This window comes from Tetrao urogallus (genome assembly GCF_951394365.1).
Source record: "Tetrao urogallus genome assembly, chromosome: 1".
NCBI classification, from domain to species: domain Eukaryota; kingdom Metazoa; phylum Chordata; class Aves; order Galliformes; family Phasianidae; genus Tetrao; species Tetrao urogallus.
Window position 1 is genome coordinate 98124263 of NC_136813.1, and position 21309 is coordinate 98145571.

The window sequence follows — 21309 nt, forward strand, 5'->3', positions numbered from 1 at the left end:
TTTTCACAGCAAGACATAATGCTGCAATATTTCTACTAATTGCTCTGAGTGACCGTTTCAATATTTGATTATTATATTCAACTACCTCTGTGCATGCGATAGACTCATAATTGACAGTCACAGTATTTTTTTTTTCTCAGTAGTGTAGTTACTCTTGCTGCCTGAAATCTTTCTTCTGCATGCATACAGGTATTTGATAGTATCACACATACATTTCAAGGATTGAGCCATATGAATGCATTTATAAGAAATGAAGGACAATTCCTTCATCACTGTCAAAAATGTAGATGTGGGCAGTTTGTATCAAATACATATAGAATCAAGATCCTGCAAAAAAATGTATGTTCCCCATTTCCTTATTTTAAAAGTAACCATTTTTGACAGGGTGGTGTTGGAAGCAGAAAGGTTCCGGCCCTGGAATGATATGTTTTAACATTTCCTCAATTGCTGTCTGCATTTTTAATGGACATTCATTTTTAAGTCAGACACCAGGCTTTTCCTTTTAGAAAAGTTACATTTTAGAGGACGTGAGTTTGTGGAGTCTCCTTCTATGGAGATATTCAGGACTTGTCTGTACGCCTACCTGTGTGATCTACTGTAGGGCACCTGCTTTAGGAAGGGGGTTGGACTCGATGATCTCTTGAGGTCCCTTCCAACTCCTGTAATACTATAAGAGGGAAAGGGAAAGAAAAAAACCACAGCAATGGGAAAATCTACTGAAATTTATGATTTTCTAAGGTAGTAGGCAAAATTAAGATGGAATATAGTTATTCTTGATGATCGCTTTAATTGATATTCCACATCATATATATGTCTTAGAAGTTGATGTTTAGAATTATTCATGCCTATTATAGGTGAAAAAAAAAGCTATCAGTTTAGAGCTAACAGTTATCTAAGCTATTTTCTGCTTTGTGTTAAAATTGGTATGCTTAGGATTGTTTTCTCCATGAAATAATTATTGGAAAAGGCACCTTTCTTTTTCAACTAAAAGTTCATACATTTTATTATTTATTTATTGAGAGGTATAGAATGCAGCAAAAAACAACAAAAACAAACAAACAAAAAAAATGAACCCAAAAGTTAAGAGTTTGGGCTTGGTGATAACAGTCAAAGAAACTGCCTTTTGATATTGTAGCAAGTCTTGCATTTGAATTTCTCATTTGATTTGTTTTTTTAGAATTGATTTCCATTCACTCATTCTGCCTATAATTATATAAAAAACAGAAAAGTGTGTGTACTGTTAAAAAAAGTACCTGGACTGGCATCTGTGAAATTTGGGGAGTGCTATAAAGCTATATTTTCAAATAAATATGGGCAAAATAAGAGTGTGGATTTACTTACTAGAAACACTGGTTTTCAGATGTGCATTAGTACTCATTAAAGTCCTCCTACTGTGGATGATTATTTGTAGGCACATTACTGTTTTTTTCTATTTTTTCCTTTTTTTTTTTTCTATTTTATTTTAATTTCCAATATTTGGTTCCTGTTTGCGTTTTGGAGTCCGTAATAGCAATGTTCTGTCAATTTTCTTTTGTGCAGGAAGCCGTAACGAAGTTGTCATCACTGAAAATAACAACAGCATAACTGAGCAAATCACTGATGTTGTCAAACAGCCTGCCTTTATAGCTGGCATCGGTGGTGCATGTTGGGTAATTCTGATGGGTTTCAGCATCTGGCTGTATTGGCGCAGAAAGAAGAGGAAGGGGCTCAGTAATTATGCTGGTAAGAACAGTAACTCTTTATTACCATCTCATCAGGTTCTGACATGAAGAGAACATGTGCTGATAAACCTACTTAAAAAACGTGTTGACCTTACAGCAAAGGTGGCCTGGATTAATTTTGAATGCTTGTTTTAAATTTGTGTTGTGAAAATGCTGGTGTATGAGAAGCTTTAAATGCATTGCTCAGTACCATATTTCATCATTATCATAAAACAGTCTTTATTTTTACATCTTCAGCACATTTAGCATTAAAAAAAAGTGGATAAAAAAATGAAGTGGATTATTCCTTGATCAGAAAACACTCTGTAGTAGTACAGCTCCATTTATGTGCTCAGATGTGAAATAGACTAGACCCTTACAGGAAAGACCAGGAAGAATATTCTGTATCCTTTTCATTCCCGTGCATTTCCGTGTTTTTGAAGCCGTATGCATGGGAAATAAACTGAATTACTTAATGTACAGCTCCATACCTACAACTGGAAGAAAAGAGAGAGATGTATTAGACATAAAAGTGTGATCAAAAATTACCTTTCACAGAAGTCATATAAGGTTTTGACTTGGAAGTAGAGCACCTCAGGATGCCCTTGCAGTGTGCTCATTTTTACATCAAATGTGTTGCTCCAGTTACAAATTAATTTTTGAAAATTCATTTGGAAAAATAAATTCACCGAATGATTTTCTTTTTCTCATCCAAATTCTCTATATTCTGTATTGTTCTGTGCTTTAGGGTTCTTATGGAATTTCAGTAAGTCAGATGAGTATAGAATTGCCATAAAATATGTTGCTCTGAAGCCTAATTTAACGTGAAAAAGCTGTTCTTCAAATATTGGGGTAATTTCTTCTGTAGTACTCATATAATACATGTAAAAAGAAAACATTTTCTGTTCGGGTAAGATTCACATAGATGACACAGCATATTTAATGTTGACATTATATGAGACTAAAGTTATGCTAATACTCCACTAATTTACAAGTTGTTACATGCCAGTCAGGAGACACAAGTTCCCTAGGTATCTAAACATCTCTGTCAAAAACCAACATTCATTTCCTGCTCCTGGCTAGACATTCCTATGCCTTCAAACCTTGGTGTTAGCCATCACCAACCTCCTCCATGTCCTGATTCAACTCACTAAACCAGAAGGAAACTGTTTATTGTTTTTTTTGAGGGTTTTTTTTGAGTTTTCAATCCTTCCTAATCTCACCCCTGCTGAATTAGTTTTCAGCTGGCTTATTGAAATGAAGCAGCCCAAGAGGAGATCAAATAAGCACCAATGCCAGCATAGCAAGAGAAGAGAGACACTTTTGTTGACCACAGCTCTTATATATACTCAATTTCTGTGGATCCTCTCTTTGTGTGACTGCATGGACTCTATCATTCACAGTTTATGCTTTTGGATGAACTGTTTTTTCTTTCCTTTAACAGCCAGAACTTTTATTTTCTGAGAGGTGGTATAAATTAATAGACTAATATAAACCACAGATACTTTCACATGTGCTGATATTAGTTTATTAGTTTAGTTATTAGTTTAGATCCTGAGATTTTTCATATTAAGACAGAGTGGTACTGTTATTTCTCTTAGGAAGCAATCATATAGGTAGCCTTTGTGCACTGGCTTAGATTACTCTTTTTTTTGGTGTACAGCATTATTAGCCCTGTGTCCGCACTGGCATTTTTTTGGGGGTGTGTTGAGGAGGAAGCCTTTTGTACTTTAAAATATGTACCTGTAGTTGATTACAACAGTCATTTTAAACAGTTTGTCTACTGCAACTCCTTCCTTCTCATACTGTTTGCTGCATCTAAGTGTGATGTGAACATTGCATCATGACATGTTGTTCCCATTATTGGAATTATGACGTTGTGTATGCTTTCAGCAAGGAAAGTTCATAACAGATCATGTTCAAAATTCATCCTAATGTTTACAATTTGGAGAACAGCATGCGCACACTAAAATTGTCTTCAGACTTGACCGTCTAAATCCACTGCTCAACTTTCCAACTGTCATTTCTCATTGGCTGCTGGCTGGCTAATGCTTTAAGCTCAAATGTTATGTCCTGCATATGATATTATACCACAGCTGAGTAAATTCCAGAGGAAACTTGTGCCCTGCTATTAGCGCTTGTTATGGGACTGTGTAACTCATAATGTGTTTGCTTTCTTGTTTTGCAGTTCAGTCCTTCACCTTCACCCCTGCAGGTACTGTCCATTAGTCTGTCTCTTACCTCACCAACACATCATTGCAAACATTACCTATCCAAGTGTATATAAACGTGTGAGGTATGCAGAATTAAAACCAAACAGAAGGAGAAACACTTCTGCTACCTATCTATGTTAAAAATGTAGCATTCTTTCTCTCATGATTCCAAAGTGGTGTAAAATCTGCCACCATTAATGTCTGCCTTGATTCACTTGCTTTTTACCCATCTAATTCTTCAAAATAATGAGGTTTTTAAGGTAATTTGCAGGACAAAGTTCCTGAACTAACATAAATAGACAAGAATTAGTCACCTATGATCAGTTTTTGATTTTGAAATTCAAAAAAACTATTTCAGTTATTTTCTAATGTTTAACTGGAGAAGCAGAGCTGTCTTGCACTTTATCTGTTAGCTGTTTTCCTTGCCTTGAGGTGTTCAGATCTGCAGGATATCTAATGATTAGCCTATGCACATTTAATTTTTGAAGTTGAAGCATTTGCTTTTTTCTGTCTATCCAATTCAAAGCTGGTATTCTTGTTTTCATATCTTTAGTAAACATAGCATATGGTAGACCATTATCATAAGTGTGATTAAAGATATGTGAAAAGTGAGTGAAGTGAATCTGAAACAGCATGTTGAAGACAGCTTAGTCAACATATGGACAGCCAAGAAAAATTCAGTATTTAAATAATAGTAATAATTAATACAAATGATTAGCTTTTACCCTCATACTTAAGTTTCAGTGTCATAAACATACAAATAATTGTATTAAAGTTTAAAAGCCTGATAAATTTCAGCATTTTCCAGCAGAAATTTGTAATAAGTTTTGTGCTTAGCATGGGTCCTAAGTTGCATTTGCCAAAGTAGTCTTTTCTGATACCTCTGCCATCCGTATGATAGAGGACAGTCTTAATTACACTGTTGAACTGGTTGTCATGTTCTGCTAGCTGCTTTCTACTTCTTGCTGATATAAACCACAGTTCAAGTGCTTGGCTTAAGCAGAAAAAAGCAAATGACTGCTGAGGCATATGAGCAAAGATGGTAATGTGTGCACCAGGGACCCGTGACATTGATAGGGAGAGCTGTCCTAAGGAGCTCTATGGACTCAGGAATTCCTCCTTCTGGCTTCTTGGTATGTTTGTCCAAGTCAGAACAAGTTCTGGTACAACACATCCTACCGTAAAATCTTTACTTGTATTTTTATTGAGAGCATAGGATATTTTTTCAAAAAATGAAATAATGCATTTTAAAATGTGGTTCTATGACCATGCAATTGTTGACTGACTATAACTGGTAATTTTTTTTCCATTTTCTTTGTAGCTGACACTGGCACAAACTACAATCACATTAGTGCCACTTCTGGTATACATGATTCAGTGCAATTGGTAGGATATGCTATCCTGAATAGCTAGGATATGTCAGAGTCCCTGCTAAAAAATTGTGGTTTTAAAAATAGTTTTGACATCTCATGGACTTTACAGAACTATTAATAATACAGAGTTCTGTTGCCTGATATGTAATCATTTAGAGAAACTGAGAACCTAGATCATCAAGTAAGCAAGTACAAACAGTGGACATAGTCCATGGTTTTTATGTTTAGAGCTAGAGTTCTCTAAGAAGCATCTTTAGTTCTCATATGTTTGGTAATCTCATTTAGACAAACATATCTGTGCTTGTGGAGGTTTGCTGACATTCAGTGGCATGTTTTTTCCTTCAAAATTATGATTCATAAGCACTGAATTGGCTTCAGATCTAAATAGTTAGTGGTATGCAGTATTTAGAATCTTATTAGAAATGGCTGTTGATAAAGTTTTACTGAAGATGAGTTAAACTGAATTTACACAGATTCTGGAAAGTGCACAATTTTCTTCCAAATATCTGCATTAAATTCTTGTAGAAAGATACAGTATACAGAGTTAACTGTATAATAAGATAGTTGAAAGTATTAGCAGAACATAATTTAGACATCTACTCTATTTCATGTTATTTTCTGATCAATAAATATTTTATCCATTATACCTGATGTAGTATTTTTCTTTGTGTTTTTTGTTTGTTTGTTTGTTTTTTGTTTGTTTTTTTCAGTTTTACTTGCATACATAGAGCTGGTTAAATTTTCAAAACTAGTTGCTAAAAAGTCTGTTTTGAGCAGATATAATTACTTGCCAAAACAATTCTATCTGATCACTTTCAGAGTAAAGGTCATTCACAAGAACACTGTTGCTTGCGTTCTATTGTTAGATTCCTAGGTGGTACAATTTCTTCTATCGGACTAAATTACTATAGCATTCTGCATAGAAACAGAGCAAACAGAAAATATCACATTATTGGTAAAGATTTGTGCCAGAGAAAAATAATTGATTGAGTTAAATTCATTATGCTTTCTGTCTTTGTCAACATTTTCATAAACACTGATTGATTGCTCAGATGGTCACAAGCAAAATTTGAAACTGAAAACCATAGCTACATTTTTTACTTATTTTCAATTGAGCTGATTCCAGTAGTTATTCAGTCACAGTTCTTTAAATCACTAGTCCTCCATTTCCTTTTCATCCATCATGGCTCCCCAGGCATTGGTAGTATCAGTGCTGCAAAACATATTATTTTCTATCGTTCATCAGATGAGTGTTTTGCTTACCTGGTTAGTAGCAGTGTCATGATCTGCAGCTGTGCAACAAGTATACCTTTTTGGGACCATGACAGGCTGCCAACAAAAATAAATCTTGCACAGAGACAATAAACACAAATATTACCCCTTCTAAGTGATCTCTTTTGTGATACATTTTCAGACCTATGGTCTGATTTTGGAGTCATTCTGCATGGAGCCAGGAGTGGGAACTCTGTAATCCTTTTGGGTGCCTTCCAACTTGGAATATTCTGTGATTCTGTAGCATAAAGAATGGATTGATATTACTTTTATAAGTATCTGTAAAAGCTAAAATGACTACTAAACTGATTTTTATTTTTATTTTTATGGTTATGTTTTGCTCAGATTGTTGAATATAAACATGCACTGTATTTACCATATGCAAGAAAAGTTAGGTGTAACAAAAAAGTCTTCTGACCACTTCTAGTATAATAGAAAAAAATTTTAGACCCATATTACAGTGACAGAACAGAACTTGTTTATGTAGCAGTGGAAACTGCAATTCTCCTTTCACATTTTGGTATACAGACTTATACAACAAAGGCACAGAATCACTTTGTAGAAATAAGAGAGATTTCATTTATCTGCTTATCTTTCCTATGGCTTCAAACTCATTGTTGTGCCAGTAACTGCTCACTTGAATACTCAGGTGTTTTCAAGATTGTCTAGGCCATCAGTCATGCAAGAAAAGTCAATATGTGTTTTCATTTATGAGTAGGTAAGCTTATTTAGTGACTAGTGCTCCTTGGGATTAAAGTTTTCATGAAACCAAGTAAACAAAAACAAATTAAAAATAGATAATTAAAGAATTATAGAATGCTACACATTTTATGCTTAACTCCTGAAGCTGTTAAATGAGGATAAATTGTTTGACAGAATTGTCCAAAGGTAGGCAGAAGATTTGATGGAATTTTTATATGCTGATTATCTGTTCTGAGTTAATGCTTATTAAAAAAGGATTAATCTACATTCATATTTGAGGAACAGCTTATCAGGAAAAGGAATAAGACTTGGCTGGCAACATTAAAGTTTTCATTTGTGGTAGGAAAATGTGGCCTTCTAGAGATAGGCGTACATAAAGCTTTCTAAAGCTTTCTTGCCTCAAAATGTCAACTTACTGTATATTCATATTTTTCCAGTCCTAGCAGGCACAAAGATTAAGTTTAACCTTGTCAGATAATATTAGTAAATAGTATGAGCATCTCCTTATATATTTAATAAAAGGCATATAAAAAACTCTTTAACATATGCCATTCTTCATAGAAATATATACAATATAATTTCTTTAAATATTTATGCATTTAAAATGTGCTTTGGATTATCTTCCTGCTTTCTTGAAGTCCTTCAAGTATAAGCTAGTGGGGATTCCTTCAAAATCTCTCTATGCAGAGGTTGTTTTTTTTATCTTCTTTTGAAAACCAATCTCATCCCTTCAGGTCTGTGTCCTTTTTCAGAACATATATCAGATGCAAAGAATGCTGAAAGAATTTTGTGCTTCCTCAGTGATAAAAAAAGCAAGAGAGATGGGTGGGTCAGTGATAGGGACATCCTTCCTTTTCTCCTCTTACATTGCCCCTTGAAATTACTCTGCATCTTTTTAAAGTGGAGACAGGATGAATAAAGCCAGCTGCCTGTGTGTTTTATTTTTATAGTGACATCTACATGTCTGCATTGCATTAAATATGCTCCTATTCAGGCATTTAGACTTGCTTTGTAATTGCAGAAATCAAACTGCAGGCAAAAATGCTGACAAAATGTATGGCAGGAATGATAAACATAGTGCTTATGTTGGCAGCCTGACCATGTCTTCTGTTTTTAGCTGTCTTTTCTTTCACAATATTGACGCTAAAAGAAAGACATCTTCTCTATCTTCCCTCAGCCCATTTATGGAAGTCATCTGGAATATCATATTTTTTTTTCTATGACATCCTGATGATATCTCCTCACTTATTCCAATTTTGGCTAGCTTAATTGATATTCCAGAGACTTTACGACCAAGAGTAGAAACCACAATGCTCTCTTGTTTCTTTTCTGATTAAGTTTACAACCAAAACTGTGCTGGTTTGCAAGGAGTAGGTTAAATGAAAGCACCTGTATTCCTTCCCAGTTCCATACATATTGCATAAGCCAGGCATGATCTTCCCTACCAAACTGGGTCACTGCAATACAAGCTCTTCTGAAGACAGTGTTTATGCTGGGAGGGCATAAGATTGTTTAATGTAGGAAGAAACCCAAAATGGTTGCTACCATTAGGATGCATAGGTAGCAGAAAAGAGAGTAAATGCTTGGATACCTGTCTCTTCTCAGCAAGCTTGTATACAGCAGCCATTCCACAGCAATTATAGCTCTACAGCAAGGGTTGCGATCATCTTCTTGATATTTTTTTCCTAGCATCCCTGCAAGTTCTCTTGCCTCACTGAGTAGAAAATAGAATGTGTCTGGCAAACATTGCTGTGATTTCCTACTAGCTCCTCCATTTTATCTTTCTTTTATAGAGGTAGACTACCAATACAAATATTTTTGAGACCTTAAGTATGGATTTTTTTCCCATATGACTTACATAGATAAAATATCACACATATACACTATACAGTTGGCGACAATAATACTTTAATGCAATTTCTGGTAGTCTGTCATTGAAACAAGACCATTAATCCCAGGAGATTTTTCAGAAAATATGTTGCAGTGTGATTCCCTTAAAATTGTAAACCTTATTTACAAAGGTTGTTAGTGAATACACCTTTGTTTCTTGTCCCTATTTGTTGTTGCTTTGACAGTTGAAGAAGGTTGTAGTATTAAATGAGAAGGGGAGAAGGAGTAAGGACACAGAACCTCTACTGAAGTGCTAATGTATTTTTACCAACATAGCTTGCAACATAGCTGGTCAGTACCACCTCTTCATATATTCACACATGATATCCAAAACACTTCAGATTATTCACACTGAAGCAACGAGTGATGCAGTCACTTGACAGCCTGTTAAAAGCAACATGAATGAAAGTGGCATCAGCTCTAAAGTTAATTAGCTGCAGTGTTTTTAACGTCTCATTTTTCAAAGCAGACTTTAATACTTCCCATACTTGCATTTTGATTTTCTTTTCATTAATTGATTTGATTACATCCTTTCAAAATTCGGCTATTAACCATTTTGATGTGACATATGACTGCAGTGATTTTCTGATATTGGTAATACTCTGTTCTGCAGTGAAGTGTAATTAATCACCCTACCCAAGCGCTCTTCAGCAAGGCTTCCAAAGGGGTTACTTTTGTCTCCTTTGCTCAATGTATGCTGTGAAATTACCCTAGGAATTAATGAAGAGACAAGTATTCTCTAAGGTATCAGAAGTATTTCATCAGTGGATTTGTGTCATTGCTAATTTTTTATTAATCACAGTATTTCTATTGGATTTAGTAGTTTGATCAGGTTAGAAACATTTATAATGGAAGGCATAATCTTGAACTGGTGGTTTGATCTAATATTTGGAAAACGCTACAAATATTCAGGAATTTGTAATTTAATGATGAAGATGTTTATCTTACAAAGTTAGATTGTATTTCCAATATTGGACCTTAATTTTAAATTAAGTTGTTCATAGACTAATCCATTCCTCTCTGAAATTCTAACCATCATCTTGTTAGAGCTGTGAGGATGCAAGTGTCCAGGACATTGATATACTTTAATTGTCAGCCCTGCCTATACCCAACAATACATAATGCAATATTGCCACAGACAACCATAGTCATTTCTGAACTTTGATTCAAAATATTTGCCTTCAAAAAGGACCGTGTAATTCTGTCAATTAGCATCTCAGTAATGTGAGTTTACCTATATCACTCTCGAATGTAATCCTGTTAATAAGGTAGATAAGGAATGAACTGTTTCTTGATACCTATGAATGGGGCTACAGTGTATCCTTTGCATCCACAGTGGCAAGACTGAAAACATCTCTTCTCTGTAATACTGGCGTGTATGCACTTACGTGTGTGTGCTAGTTCTTACATGTGCTGCTGATGGAAATCCTGCAGCTTTATGCTTCCCCCCTCTACACACATCCCTTCAGCTGTAATAGAGCTGCCACTTCTTTGTATTTATCGTGGGAAATGGCGTATTTGTGTGGTGACATGATATTACTGCATTACAACATGATGTTATTAACTCACTGGTGCAGTGTCATTATGTACTGAAGCAAAAGCATGCCAAGAAAACAATTTCATCACATGGCACAGTCTTGCACTGCAAAGTCATATGAAATGGCCTGTGGTAAATGCAGGATTTTTTTCCTCAAGTGGCTGGCTTGCCTTGCAAGCTACAGGACAAATTGATGTGAATCAATACTGTAAGTCAAATCCTAAATAAACTGTAATCCTAATGTGCTTTTTATCCTTTTCTTATAATTTCTGTACTTTCTTATGTGATGATGTCAAGAGGCCTCCAATCTTGGACACTGAGCAATTTGAATTGATGCTTATAACTAATTGATTTCTCCCTGTCTTATATGTGTGTGTGTGTGTGTGTGTGTGTATTTGTTTGTTTTGTTTTTCCAACCAAAATACAGTCACGTTCCAAAGAGGAGATGGAGGACTAATGAGCAATGGAAGGTATGTTTCTCTGCATAAAGGTCTTTCCATCACATATATTTCTAAAATTAGGAATCTGAAAATTCTGCAGGTAATGCATTTGAGTAAACAATCATTTGCAAGACCGACAATTACAGAAAGAGTTAAGTAGCTTACTACAAGATTTAATGATCTATCTGTTGTGCACTTTGGAGGAATCAAGCCCAGATGTTTCATATCTCCCAGATGCCCTGAAAGAAATGCGTAGTAAATATCACAAGGAATGTGTTCATTTGTTACCAAGATGTTTATTGCATTAATTAGACATTAGCAAATGAAGTTGCTGTTGTTTAAGACTCCTTATTGGCTACCCCTAAATTGCTGTGAGTGAACAATTACACTTAATCGATCACAAAATAAATGATTCATGGATGATGAATAGGCTGTAGATTGACAGGACTAGATTCCACAACTTTGGCTACTCAATTGAAATTGATAAAAGCTGATAACGGACCCATATATCCTCATCTATTTTCCCTTTGCCGATATGGAGATTGTAATTAGGCTGTGGTAATAACTTCCAATCTCCTATTTAATCAATATTTTAGCAAAAAGAGATAAGGCCTAATGAGAGCTAGTGGATATGGCAAGAAAGGCTCTGCTGGGTCTTCTTATTGCTGTTTCCATAGAAACTTATGTTTCTCTTAGGGATTGTACCAGACAGGGGCCTATCAGAAATAAAGTACAATGATTATAGGTGTTGCTCCAACTTCATGAGTGCATTAATAATCTAGAATAGCATCAGGACTATGGGTGATTTTGCTTGAGGGCTGGGGGCATTTACATGACATGATTTATTTTCCTTGTTAAATACAAATACAAACAATCCACATGCCTTGCTAAATTCCAGGCTGTTTATCCTGGGGTGAGAGAGACACAGTGCCTTATGGCCTGAGTTTATGTTCTCTTTCAACATGCTTACTGTTTAATACTGCTTGCAAAGCTTGAAATTATAGTGATATAAAAACCATGCAGTAGTGGCAGATAAAGATAGCTGTGGACTTTCCATTAATCCTACTCAAACCTCTTCGCCTCTAAACCATACAAGAGTGCTTAAAGAAAGAGTTACCAGCCTGTAGATGACAGGCGTGCATTTGGGATGCAAGGGAAAGAAGAAATAGTAGCCCAAAGTCCTGGAAATGGCTGATATGGAGCAATCAGTTTGAGTGATTGTTCCCTTGAGGTGGTAATTTATCATTCGGCCTTGGTTTCGGATCCCATGATGGTACTGCCTAACCCCCATTTCACACAGACAACGGAGTTCATTTGGATTCTGGCAGAATCACGACTGATGCCTAGTCCCACTTCTGCTGACAAAGTTGATTTGTATATATCCTTAATTAACTGCTCAAGGTCTTTATATCATCAAAGACTACACAATTTTAATTTGAAATAAATTAAAGTCTCCTAAACTGTTTCTTACACACAATGATAGGAAGGAAGTTATGTAGCATCTTCAATTGCTGTTATATCCAGAGTTGTCTCACAGATATTTTAATTTTGTTTTTATGTGTATATGTATGTATATCTTTTTTTTTTTATTCTTCTTCAGTCGACCAGGTTTGTTGAATGCAAGTGACCCCAGTTATCCTTGGCTTGCAGACTCTTGGCCTGCCACAAGTCTGCCAGTTAACAACAGCTCTAGTGGACCCAATGATCTTGCCAATTTCAGTCGTGGAGGTAGGTTTCATTTTATTGTCACCATATAGTATAAAATTGGATTTTTCTTTGTTATCACCTAGATAAAGACTGTGTAATATTTTCATACTGTTATAGTTCTTTCTATATTTGACTAAAGATTTTATTTACACTTGGCTTTAAATTGTCTATTTTACCGTGTCTCTTTCTGTTTCTTTAAAACATAAAGTTTACCCCACACTGGTAAGACAGGGTCTGAGAATCATTTGAAGAGAAACAGATGGGTTCCCTTTTGCATGGACATGAGCAATCTGCTGTGTAGAACACTATAGTCAGGGACAGAGGACATCTATAAGATCTGAGAGAAACTTGGGGAACCCAGGAAGAATGTTCCTCCCATGTTCCTCCAGCACTGTTGCTGTAACCTTGCCCATCCCCTTCCTGTTGTGGGACTGCTCTCACTCTCAACCATAACCAATGAAGAAAGCCTCACAGGTGTTTAGAAATTTCCCTTCTTATTGGAGGAAAAAACACATGAAACAAACTATTTAGATTTGGGGGCAGTTATTTCCATTTTTAATTGTAGGAGACTCTTCATGAAAGAAGGCAATAATTTGTAATTATGATGATGAATCTTTAGAGAGATTATTTTCTTTCAAGCATTTTACTCAAATGGGAATTTCAGGATGAACTATTGTGATTTTAAAATGTCAAAATAATTTTCATATCTCCTTCTTGGTTTCTGTGATGTTATAACAACTTATTCTCTATAGTGGTGTTCAGGGGAAGACTGAAATTAAAAAATAATAATAATAATAATAAATTAAAAACCAAACGAGTATATAAGTATTTTTAAGACATATAAAAATCAATTCAACTTTGTATGTCAAAATACATTAAAATGCAAAGAAAGTATATCAATCTATCAAACTGATAAACTGATAAATGTGAAAAGAACATAATTTTGAGTTGTATCAAAATCTGCCTCTGAAAATAATCTCTCACTTTGGTTATAAACTCCTATGCAAAACTCTATGGTTTGACTGCTTTGATTTCAAATTATATTAAAACATTCAGGGTTTATTTTCCATTTAAGAATGCTTTAAAACTCTTGTCTTACAAAAATATTATAAAGTAAACAAGTGTCTGACAATATTTATAAAATAACTGAATATCTGCCAGCTTCTTTGTTGTGAATTTCTTGAAAATAAAGCTCTTTGTTACTTTTCCATCTTTTCATGTGATCACATAATACAGAATTATCAGTTTGTATTTGGCTCTCTAAGACTTAATTTGGAAGTATGTTTTAAGACTTTGGGCTTGAGGGTGGGTGAGGCATAGCTTCCAAATTCATCCAGGAAATGCAACAGTTGGAATTTCAGGAGCTTACTTATACCCATGATCTTTTCAGTCCAAATCATACTTTTATTCTGGGGGTTTCGGGCTCACTTAGTCCTATCTATTTCAGCACTTGAGTTTGGATGCTTTCTGCATTAAAGATGGATCAGAAGTCAGATATCTTTTAGTGCAAATTAATGTAGTTGTGTCTAGCATAGATAGAACTTGAGTGTCTTTGGGTTAAAGGTCTGGATTAGTATTAGAGGTCTGTAAGAATTTTGAAAATGGTAAGGTGGCAATGACTCTGGAGCAGAAACTGAGGAAGGCTGTCACAGTATTGTCTTTAAAAATGAAATCTGCATTATATGCTAGATATGCAGTGAAGAGCAAATCTGTGAGTGGTAAGCAGAGGTTAGGTTTGGAATCACAGAAGACCACAAAATAGTATTGAGACAACAGGAAAGATATTCCCTCAGAAAGTATGTTAGAACATTTGAAATTATTGTGAGAGTTACAAAGAAAAATGGATATTAGAGAGATTTTGGAATGGTCTAGTGGGAAATGTCCAGTGGGAAACGATGCCCATCTTCAGTCTGAACTATAGAGTGCTTTTTCTTCTGTGGGGGGTGGGGGGGTAGAGAGGGGATTTTAACAATTTGTATAAATGCTTGAAGGGAGGGAGCCTTGCTATTTTCTGTGGTGTCCAATGCTAGGAGGAGACAGTGACCACAAATACTAACACACAAGTGATTCCACGTAAGCATCAGGAAGCATAATTTTGCAGTACAGGTGACTGAGTGCTGACACAGGTTGCCCAGAGACATTGTGGAGACTCCATCCTTGGAGATCTTCAAAAACCACCTGGACACAGTCCTGGTAATCTGCAATCTGCTCTGGGTGTTCTTGCTTGCGCAGGGGTTGGATCAGATGAATTCCAGAAGTCCCTTCCAACCTCGACTATCCCATGATTCTGTGATTCACTATGCTTTGGTTAAATCAGTTGTGGAAAGGTCAAGTCTTCATATTGTGGATCAGTTACATGAAAGATAGGAGTGCACTTGACTCTCACATCTCATAAAGTGTTTGCATATAGATGATTTTGTGATTGTATATTGCCCTAAATACATGGGCATACGTGAAGTCAGCACACTGTATACTTGTAGATAGATAATAATAAGCTGGTTTTGAAATATGACTTGTACTATGCATTAATTATAACTTCATTTGGCACTTCAGATTTTTCTGCAGATATGTAATATAATTCCCAATTGTTCCCATGTTGTTGTTTCTTGTTTGAAAAAAAAATGTACCTCTACAACCAACTTTAATCTTCCTGTAATCTATTTGCTGAGCACTTGTTGCCATATTGATTGGTAATTGGTACTACATTGTTACTCTGAGACTGCAGATGCTAGACTTCATATTAAAACATTCACATACACGCAGTAGAAAATAATTCTCTGATGTAGGTTTTCAACCTAGGGAAAAAAATAAACAGCAGTGGGAGGAAGGAAGCTGTGCTATCATATCTTATTGGCAGAAAAATCCTGAGACATTAAGAGACCAATTGTATTCTATCAGGTTGCACAGCTCCTGTGTCTGAAACTGGAATGACTCTAAACCCTTCTCTTTTCTTTTTGAGGTCTAAAATATATAGAAACATCTTTGATACCTAAAATGAGATCTGAACGTCCTCACTATAGGAGTATGCATTATATCAATTACTCTCCAGTTGGAATCCAGTTCTGCCATCCAGCTATATAAAGCAAATGGCATATAAATGATACACTATTCTAACAAGTAGATTCTCCTCTCTTTCATTTTAAACGATCAGTTTCACTATCAGATCATGTAAAAAAAATGGTCCCTTCTACCTGTAACCTCTCATCAAAGACTGGAAGGTCCCAATGAGGTCCCTGGAGCCTTCTCTCCTCCAAGCTAAACAAGCCCAACTTCCTCAACCTTTCTTCACAGGAGAGGTGCTCCAGCCCTCTGGTCATCTTCATGGCTCTTCTGTGCATCCACTTCAACAATTCCACGTCCTTTCTGTACTGGCCTGGACACAGTGCTCCAGCTGCAGCCTCACAAAGGGGAGGGAGACAATCCTTTCCCTCTTCCTGTTGGCCACCCCTCTTCTAATGCAGCCTAGGATAGAGTTGGCTTTTCAGGCTGCAAGCATACAATGCTGCCCTATGTCCAGTTTTTCATCCAACATCCCACGTCCTTCTCAGCAGGGCTGCTCTCAAAGACTTTTTCTTCTCCCAGTCTGTATTCATATTTGGGATTGCCTCTACTCAAGTGCAACACTTTGCACTTGGCCTTGTTAAACGTCTTTAGATTCTCACATACCCTCTTTTTGAGTGTGTCTAGGTGGCATATCTCCCTACCATTATGTCAACTGCACCACTCAGCTTCAGAATCTAAATATATTGTAATCAGTGTTTGAAATACTGACCTCTGTAATAGCGAGAGGGGGTTTATCTGCCAAGCTATGGTTCTCTTTGAGACATCATGCCAGTCGTCATTAGATTCTTCACACTTCAGTAGTCTCAACTTCCAACTCCAGTATTTCACCAGAAATGTCACTACGGTCTTCAGTAAGGAGAGAGACTGCCAATGTAACTGATTAAACATACAAATTGCAGTATGTGATAGGATTCAAAAGATGTAGAAAAATCAACAGATATTAGGTAAACAATTTGTACTGTTTTTCAGATAAATGTGGTGGAGTATTTGAACAAGTTGTACTCCGTTATTAAGAATACTTTCCTGTTTTAAGAGGCTGATCACTGAAATCCCTTCAGAATAACAGGGTTGGTTTTTTTTTTTCCACATTTCAGGAACGACTTGTTTTTGTCAGATTTTTCTTTTGCTGAAAAAGAGAAATATGCTAACTAATGTCGAAAAGAAAATTAGATAAGCTGATGCATAAAACTTCTAGAAAGTAAGGTGATGGCCTCAAAAATTACTTTGAGAGCTTTGGCATCCACTTAAGATTTTTGCTACATATTTGCTAGGAATGTTTCCTCTGTGATTTGTAAATTTGTTCCTTTTATCATTTCCCTGAAGCCCAGACGTTGGTTCTGACATAGAATGAACAATTGAAAACATTCTTCAGTAGAGAAATATTCCAAACTTCACTTTTGCAGTTGAAAGTATGGAAAAAAAAGATGGTTTCAGGCAGTGAGACGTGAAGGACAAGTGGTAGGCCTGTCACAGATGCTGATAGGTTGGCAATGGTTGTATATCATCTTCCCTTCGTTGGTTCATGGACTTGTCTCAGCTGAAATGCAAACGTGCAAAATGACACATTTATTTTTCATCTTAAACCTTGATACTTTCAGGCTTCCTGTGCATCAATGATTTGTTTCATTCTCCTATGCTCACCACAGATGTGTTGCCACCAGTGCCAGGGCAAGGAGATAAAACTGCTACTATGCTTTCTGATGGAGCCATTTACAGCAGCATTGACTTCACGACAAAAACTAGTTACAACAGTTCCAGCCAAATAACGCAAGCTACGCCATATGCCACCACCCAGATACTGCATTCCAACAGCATCCATGAGTTGGCAGTCGACTTACCTGATCCTCAGTGGAAAAGCTCAATTCAGCAAAAAAATGACCTGATGGGATTTGGCTACTCTCTACCAGAACAAGGCAAAGGCAACAATGGTAATTACAGCTCATATTTTCCAGAACTATATACTGTATCATCTATTCATGAATTAGAAAAAAAAAAAAAAAAAAAGTAGTATGTGAGATGTTGTTCATATTTACCGGAACTAATACTTATGTATCTTGCATGCATGCTGAACCTCACAGTCACAAAATATACTGTTCTGTGCTTTTAGTGCTGTGATAGTCATCAACCCATCTGCCTTCCATTAGGCTAGGAAAGGTATAAGTTAAATTAAAACTTGCGGCCCCACCACATCTGCTCTTGACTTGCTAACTGCATGTGTTGCATGTGCCTGTGCTGTCAACTAATCACACAATGCCACTGTGACCTTTGCCCTTTAACCCTTAGCCTTGCTTTACATCCCTGACTACCGCGTGGCTGAGGGATTGGCTAATAGATTGCCACACAACCAGTCACAGGATTTCAGCACCACCAGCTCCCACAACAGCTCCGAAAGGAGTGGCAGCCTCTCAGGTTGGTTCCACAGCTATGGGTGGGTGAGGGACGGAGGGGTGTTTGTCAGCAGCTCACCAGGGAGGCAAACAAACTTCCCAGAGGCACTTTGCAGATAAGTATGAGAGTGCCTGCCCACTGCCAACAAAAGATAACCCATTGGCCTCCACTAAAAAAAAAAAATAAAAAAGCATAGAAATGTCTCTTGCAAAACTTACTTGAACATAACTGGAGAATCCTCCCAATCATTGTGCCCAAAACTTGCCAGGACAGTTTGAAACCTTGCCTTGTCATGTTCTTTCCCTGAAAGCACAGTTTATACTGCAGTTACACTGTTCTTCAGTTTATAAGCATACCCACAACGAACTTCTTGAGGAGGTTAATATTTTTGTTGATTTATTAACAGGTTCCCCACTCCCATGAGCTGTTTCTAAATGTTGTATTTCAATCAGGCAGCTCAGAAATAAAAGTAGGCTCTGCAAGATGACTGAGGCTGCAAAAAGTGCAACAAGTCTACATATAAAGAGAACGCAAATTTTGTATGTGTGCTGCATGTTATATTGGAAACATAACACATTTTTACAGATGAAAATGATTATAGTACATGTGATTGTATTTAAATGCACTTTTTACTTGATTTCTTTAATTTTGCTTACTTGTTGCTTTTGTTTCGTACAAGGGCTGCTCCAAAAGTTTTGTCTCCTATTTCATTGTGTTGGCCGACAATGTCACAGGTGGATGTTGGTGGTATGGTAGTAGAGGCTGAACCTTCCCACCAATACTCCATTGCTTTTTGTTGCCATATGACAGATGGTGGCAGAGAGGCAGTCTGGCAAAATGGCATCTGACATGGGAGTGTCATCAAAGGTGTGTCACTGAATTCGTCATTGTGGAAAAAATGGCACCCTTTGACATCCTCCAATGTTTTCTGAATGTTTACAGAGAGTAAACAATGGACATGAGCACAGTAAGGTGGAGGATGGTGCATTTCAGAAGTTGCTGACAGAAACATGGAAGACAAGCCAATTCCAGACAGCCATGCACAGCTGTCACACTATGAAATTAAGAGTATTTCAATCAGCCCATCCATGTAAATCTGTTAATGGTGGTGACTACATTCAAAAACTGTTTTGTAGCTAAGAATTTTTTCTTGCAAGTAGTGTTATTGTGTATCTGTTGTAGTTTCCATGGAAATAAATTGGAGGCATTACTTTCAGAGCAACCAATGTATAATTATATCTTTTTTTTTAAGATGAAAATTGAAAAGCCAGAAATTAAAACCTGCTATTATACTTAACCAAAATAGGAGTAAGCCGGCAAGAATTCAGTTTCAAGTTCTTACTGTACCTATAGCCTTTTGAATTTCTGCTGTAACATAGAGCAATCATCACAGTAAAAGATCAACTCTAGAAATAGCTTTTTTATGTCAACTTAAATGACACCTATTTCAAACTGTATGCTTAGATTAGAAGCCTACAAACGCTAGCCCATAATTCAAATAAACAAATTTATTTGCAAATCTTGTGTCCTCATTGGAAATATTAGCTTACTTGAAAGAGATAGAAAAATAGACTTACAACACTGATGGAAAGGTATGTGAGAGCTGAGTTCATTCAATCCTACGAGAAAGGTTCTTGATCTTTGTATGTAATATGTACCGGCAAGAGGCTTTTTGGCACCTGGGACTGCTTGAAAATACAGGATTTGATATGCTGAGGTACGTACGTATGTGTAGAAGTCAATATCACACTTTAGATGTGTTGACAGGTACAACTGCCTTAGAACTTTCTGAGAAAATACAGTCAGTGGTTTTCATTACAAAAATGTCAGTTGATCAAAATCTGGACTTCGAAGAAATATTTCAAGTGAAATGTGTTTTGTGTAGTATTTCTTAATTTAAAGTAGAATTTGTGATGAAACATGGAGACTTCAGGTAGCCTGTCCTTCTATGGACAGATCACACATGCTTTGATCACAACTGGATGTCCCATGGCTCAGATGATTGTTAGAGTATTAGACTGTTGTCAGTATTTTGCTCTCCCTTGCCCATTTGTTATCTATGTAATACAGACTATGTTTATAATGCATGAGATTTTGAGGAAGACCTTCAAGTAATCTGACAATTAGAGCATTACTGTAGTCAGAATCCAGTTTTGATTACCTTTTTCTCATTAAGGTGAGCAGGGAACTTACTCTTTCAATTCCTCAGATGGTAGTTCTGTAAGTACATGTAAGTTCTAAAGATTATTCTAAGTCTCTCTCTATCTCCAGTGAATGTCATGAGAAATTTTATCCCACTGTGGAATGGAAAATAGTTCAACACTCAACTGCTTTGTTAGGTAGGGAAATTTTGTGGCTGTACTTTGTGCAGCACATCTACAACCTTAACTTGTTGCTGTGATCATTTCATCAAGTGGTAAATTCTTTTTCCAGAAGCTGAGTCATCTAGAGATGTAAACAATATAATTTAATTTCAGTGTGAGAAGACACTAAAATAACAAGCATCACTGCTATGGGGGAACAAGGCTTCTATATTTCAAACACACATCAAGTACTACATGTATTAGGTATCTGGTCCACTAGTCTGGCAGTGGAATAATTCTCTCCGTGGGGATAGGAGAAGAGAATTTTCTGCCTAGCTGTAGAGAGTAGGCTTCTTTCCCTACCAGTAATGACCTTGAACTTTCTTTTGTTTATTTCATATGAGCAGTTCCTCAGCTCTTCTTCACTCTCTCTTATAGCTCTGTTGTATTTGCCCTTTATCTACAAAACCCCTCAAATCCAATTGGATTCATAGTAACATCTCCCACATCCACCTTTTGTTTTATCAGTCCCCTAAGATTACCAAGATCCTACACTTTAAAATCTCCCTCTCCATATCAGCTAATCTCTAAACGCTCCTCTCCATTTCTCTTCCTTAAATACTCTTAGATACTCTTAGATTAAATGCCCCAGCAACACACACACACACGTATGCCTGTGCTTTCCTCCCAGAAAAGCACTCCTGCCTTAGCTCTTGTTTGT

At 36.4% G+C, this 21309-nt stretch overlaps 1 protein-coding gene across 1 annotated transcript in view; it reads left to right on the plus strand.

The window, feature by feature from the left end:
* ROBO2 (roundabout guidance receptor 2) overlaps positions 1-21309 on the plus strand; it is a gene marked incomplete at both ends in the record, with an annotated part of 445132 nt that overhangs the window by 386058 nt on the left and 37765 nt on the right. The window contains 6 exons of the mRNA XM_079549526.1: positions 1540-1722; positions 3889-3915; positions 11115-11157; positions 12728-12855; positions 17544-17825; positions 18181-18306. Of these exons, the coding sequence (XP_079405652.1) occupies positions 1540-1722; positions 3889-3915; positions 11115-11157; positions 12728-12855; positions 17544-17825; positions 18181-18306 (789 nt within the window). The remainder of the gene's footprint in view (positions 1-1539; positions 1723-3888; positions 3916-11114; positions 11158-12727; positions 12856-17543; positions 17826-18180; positions 18307-21309) is intronic.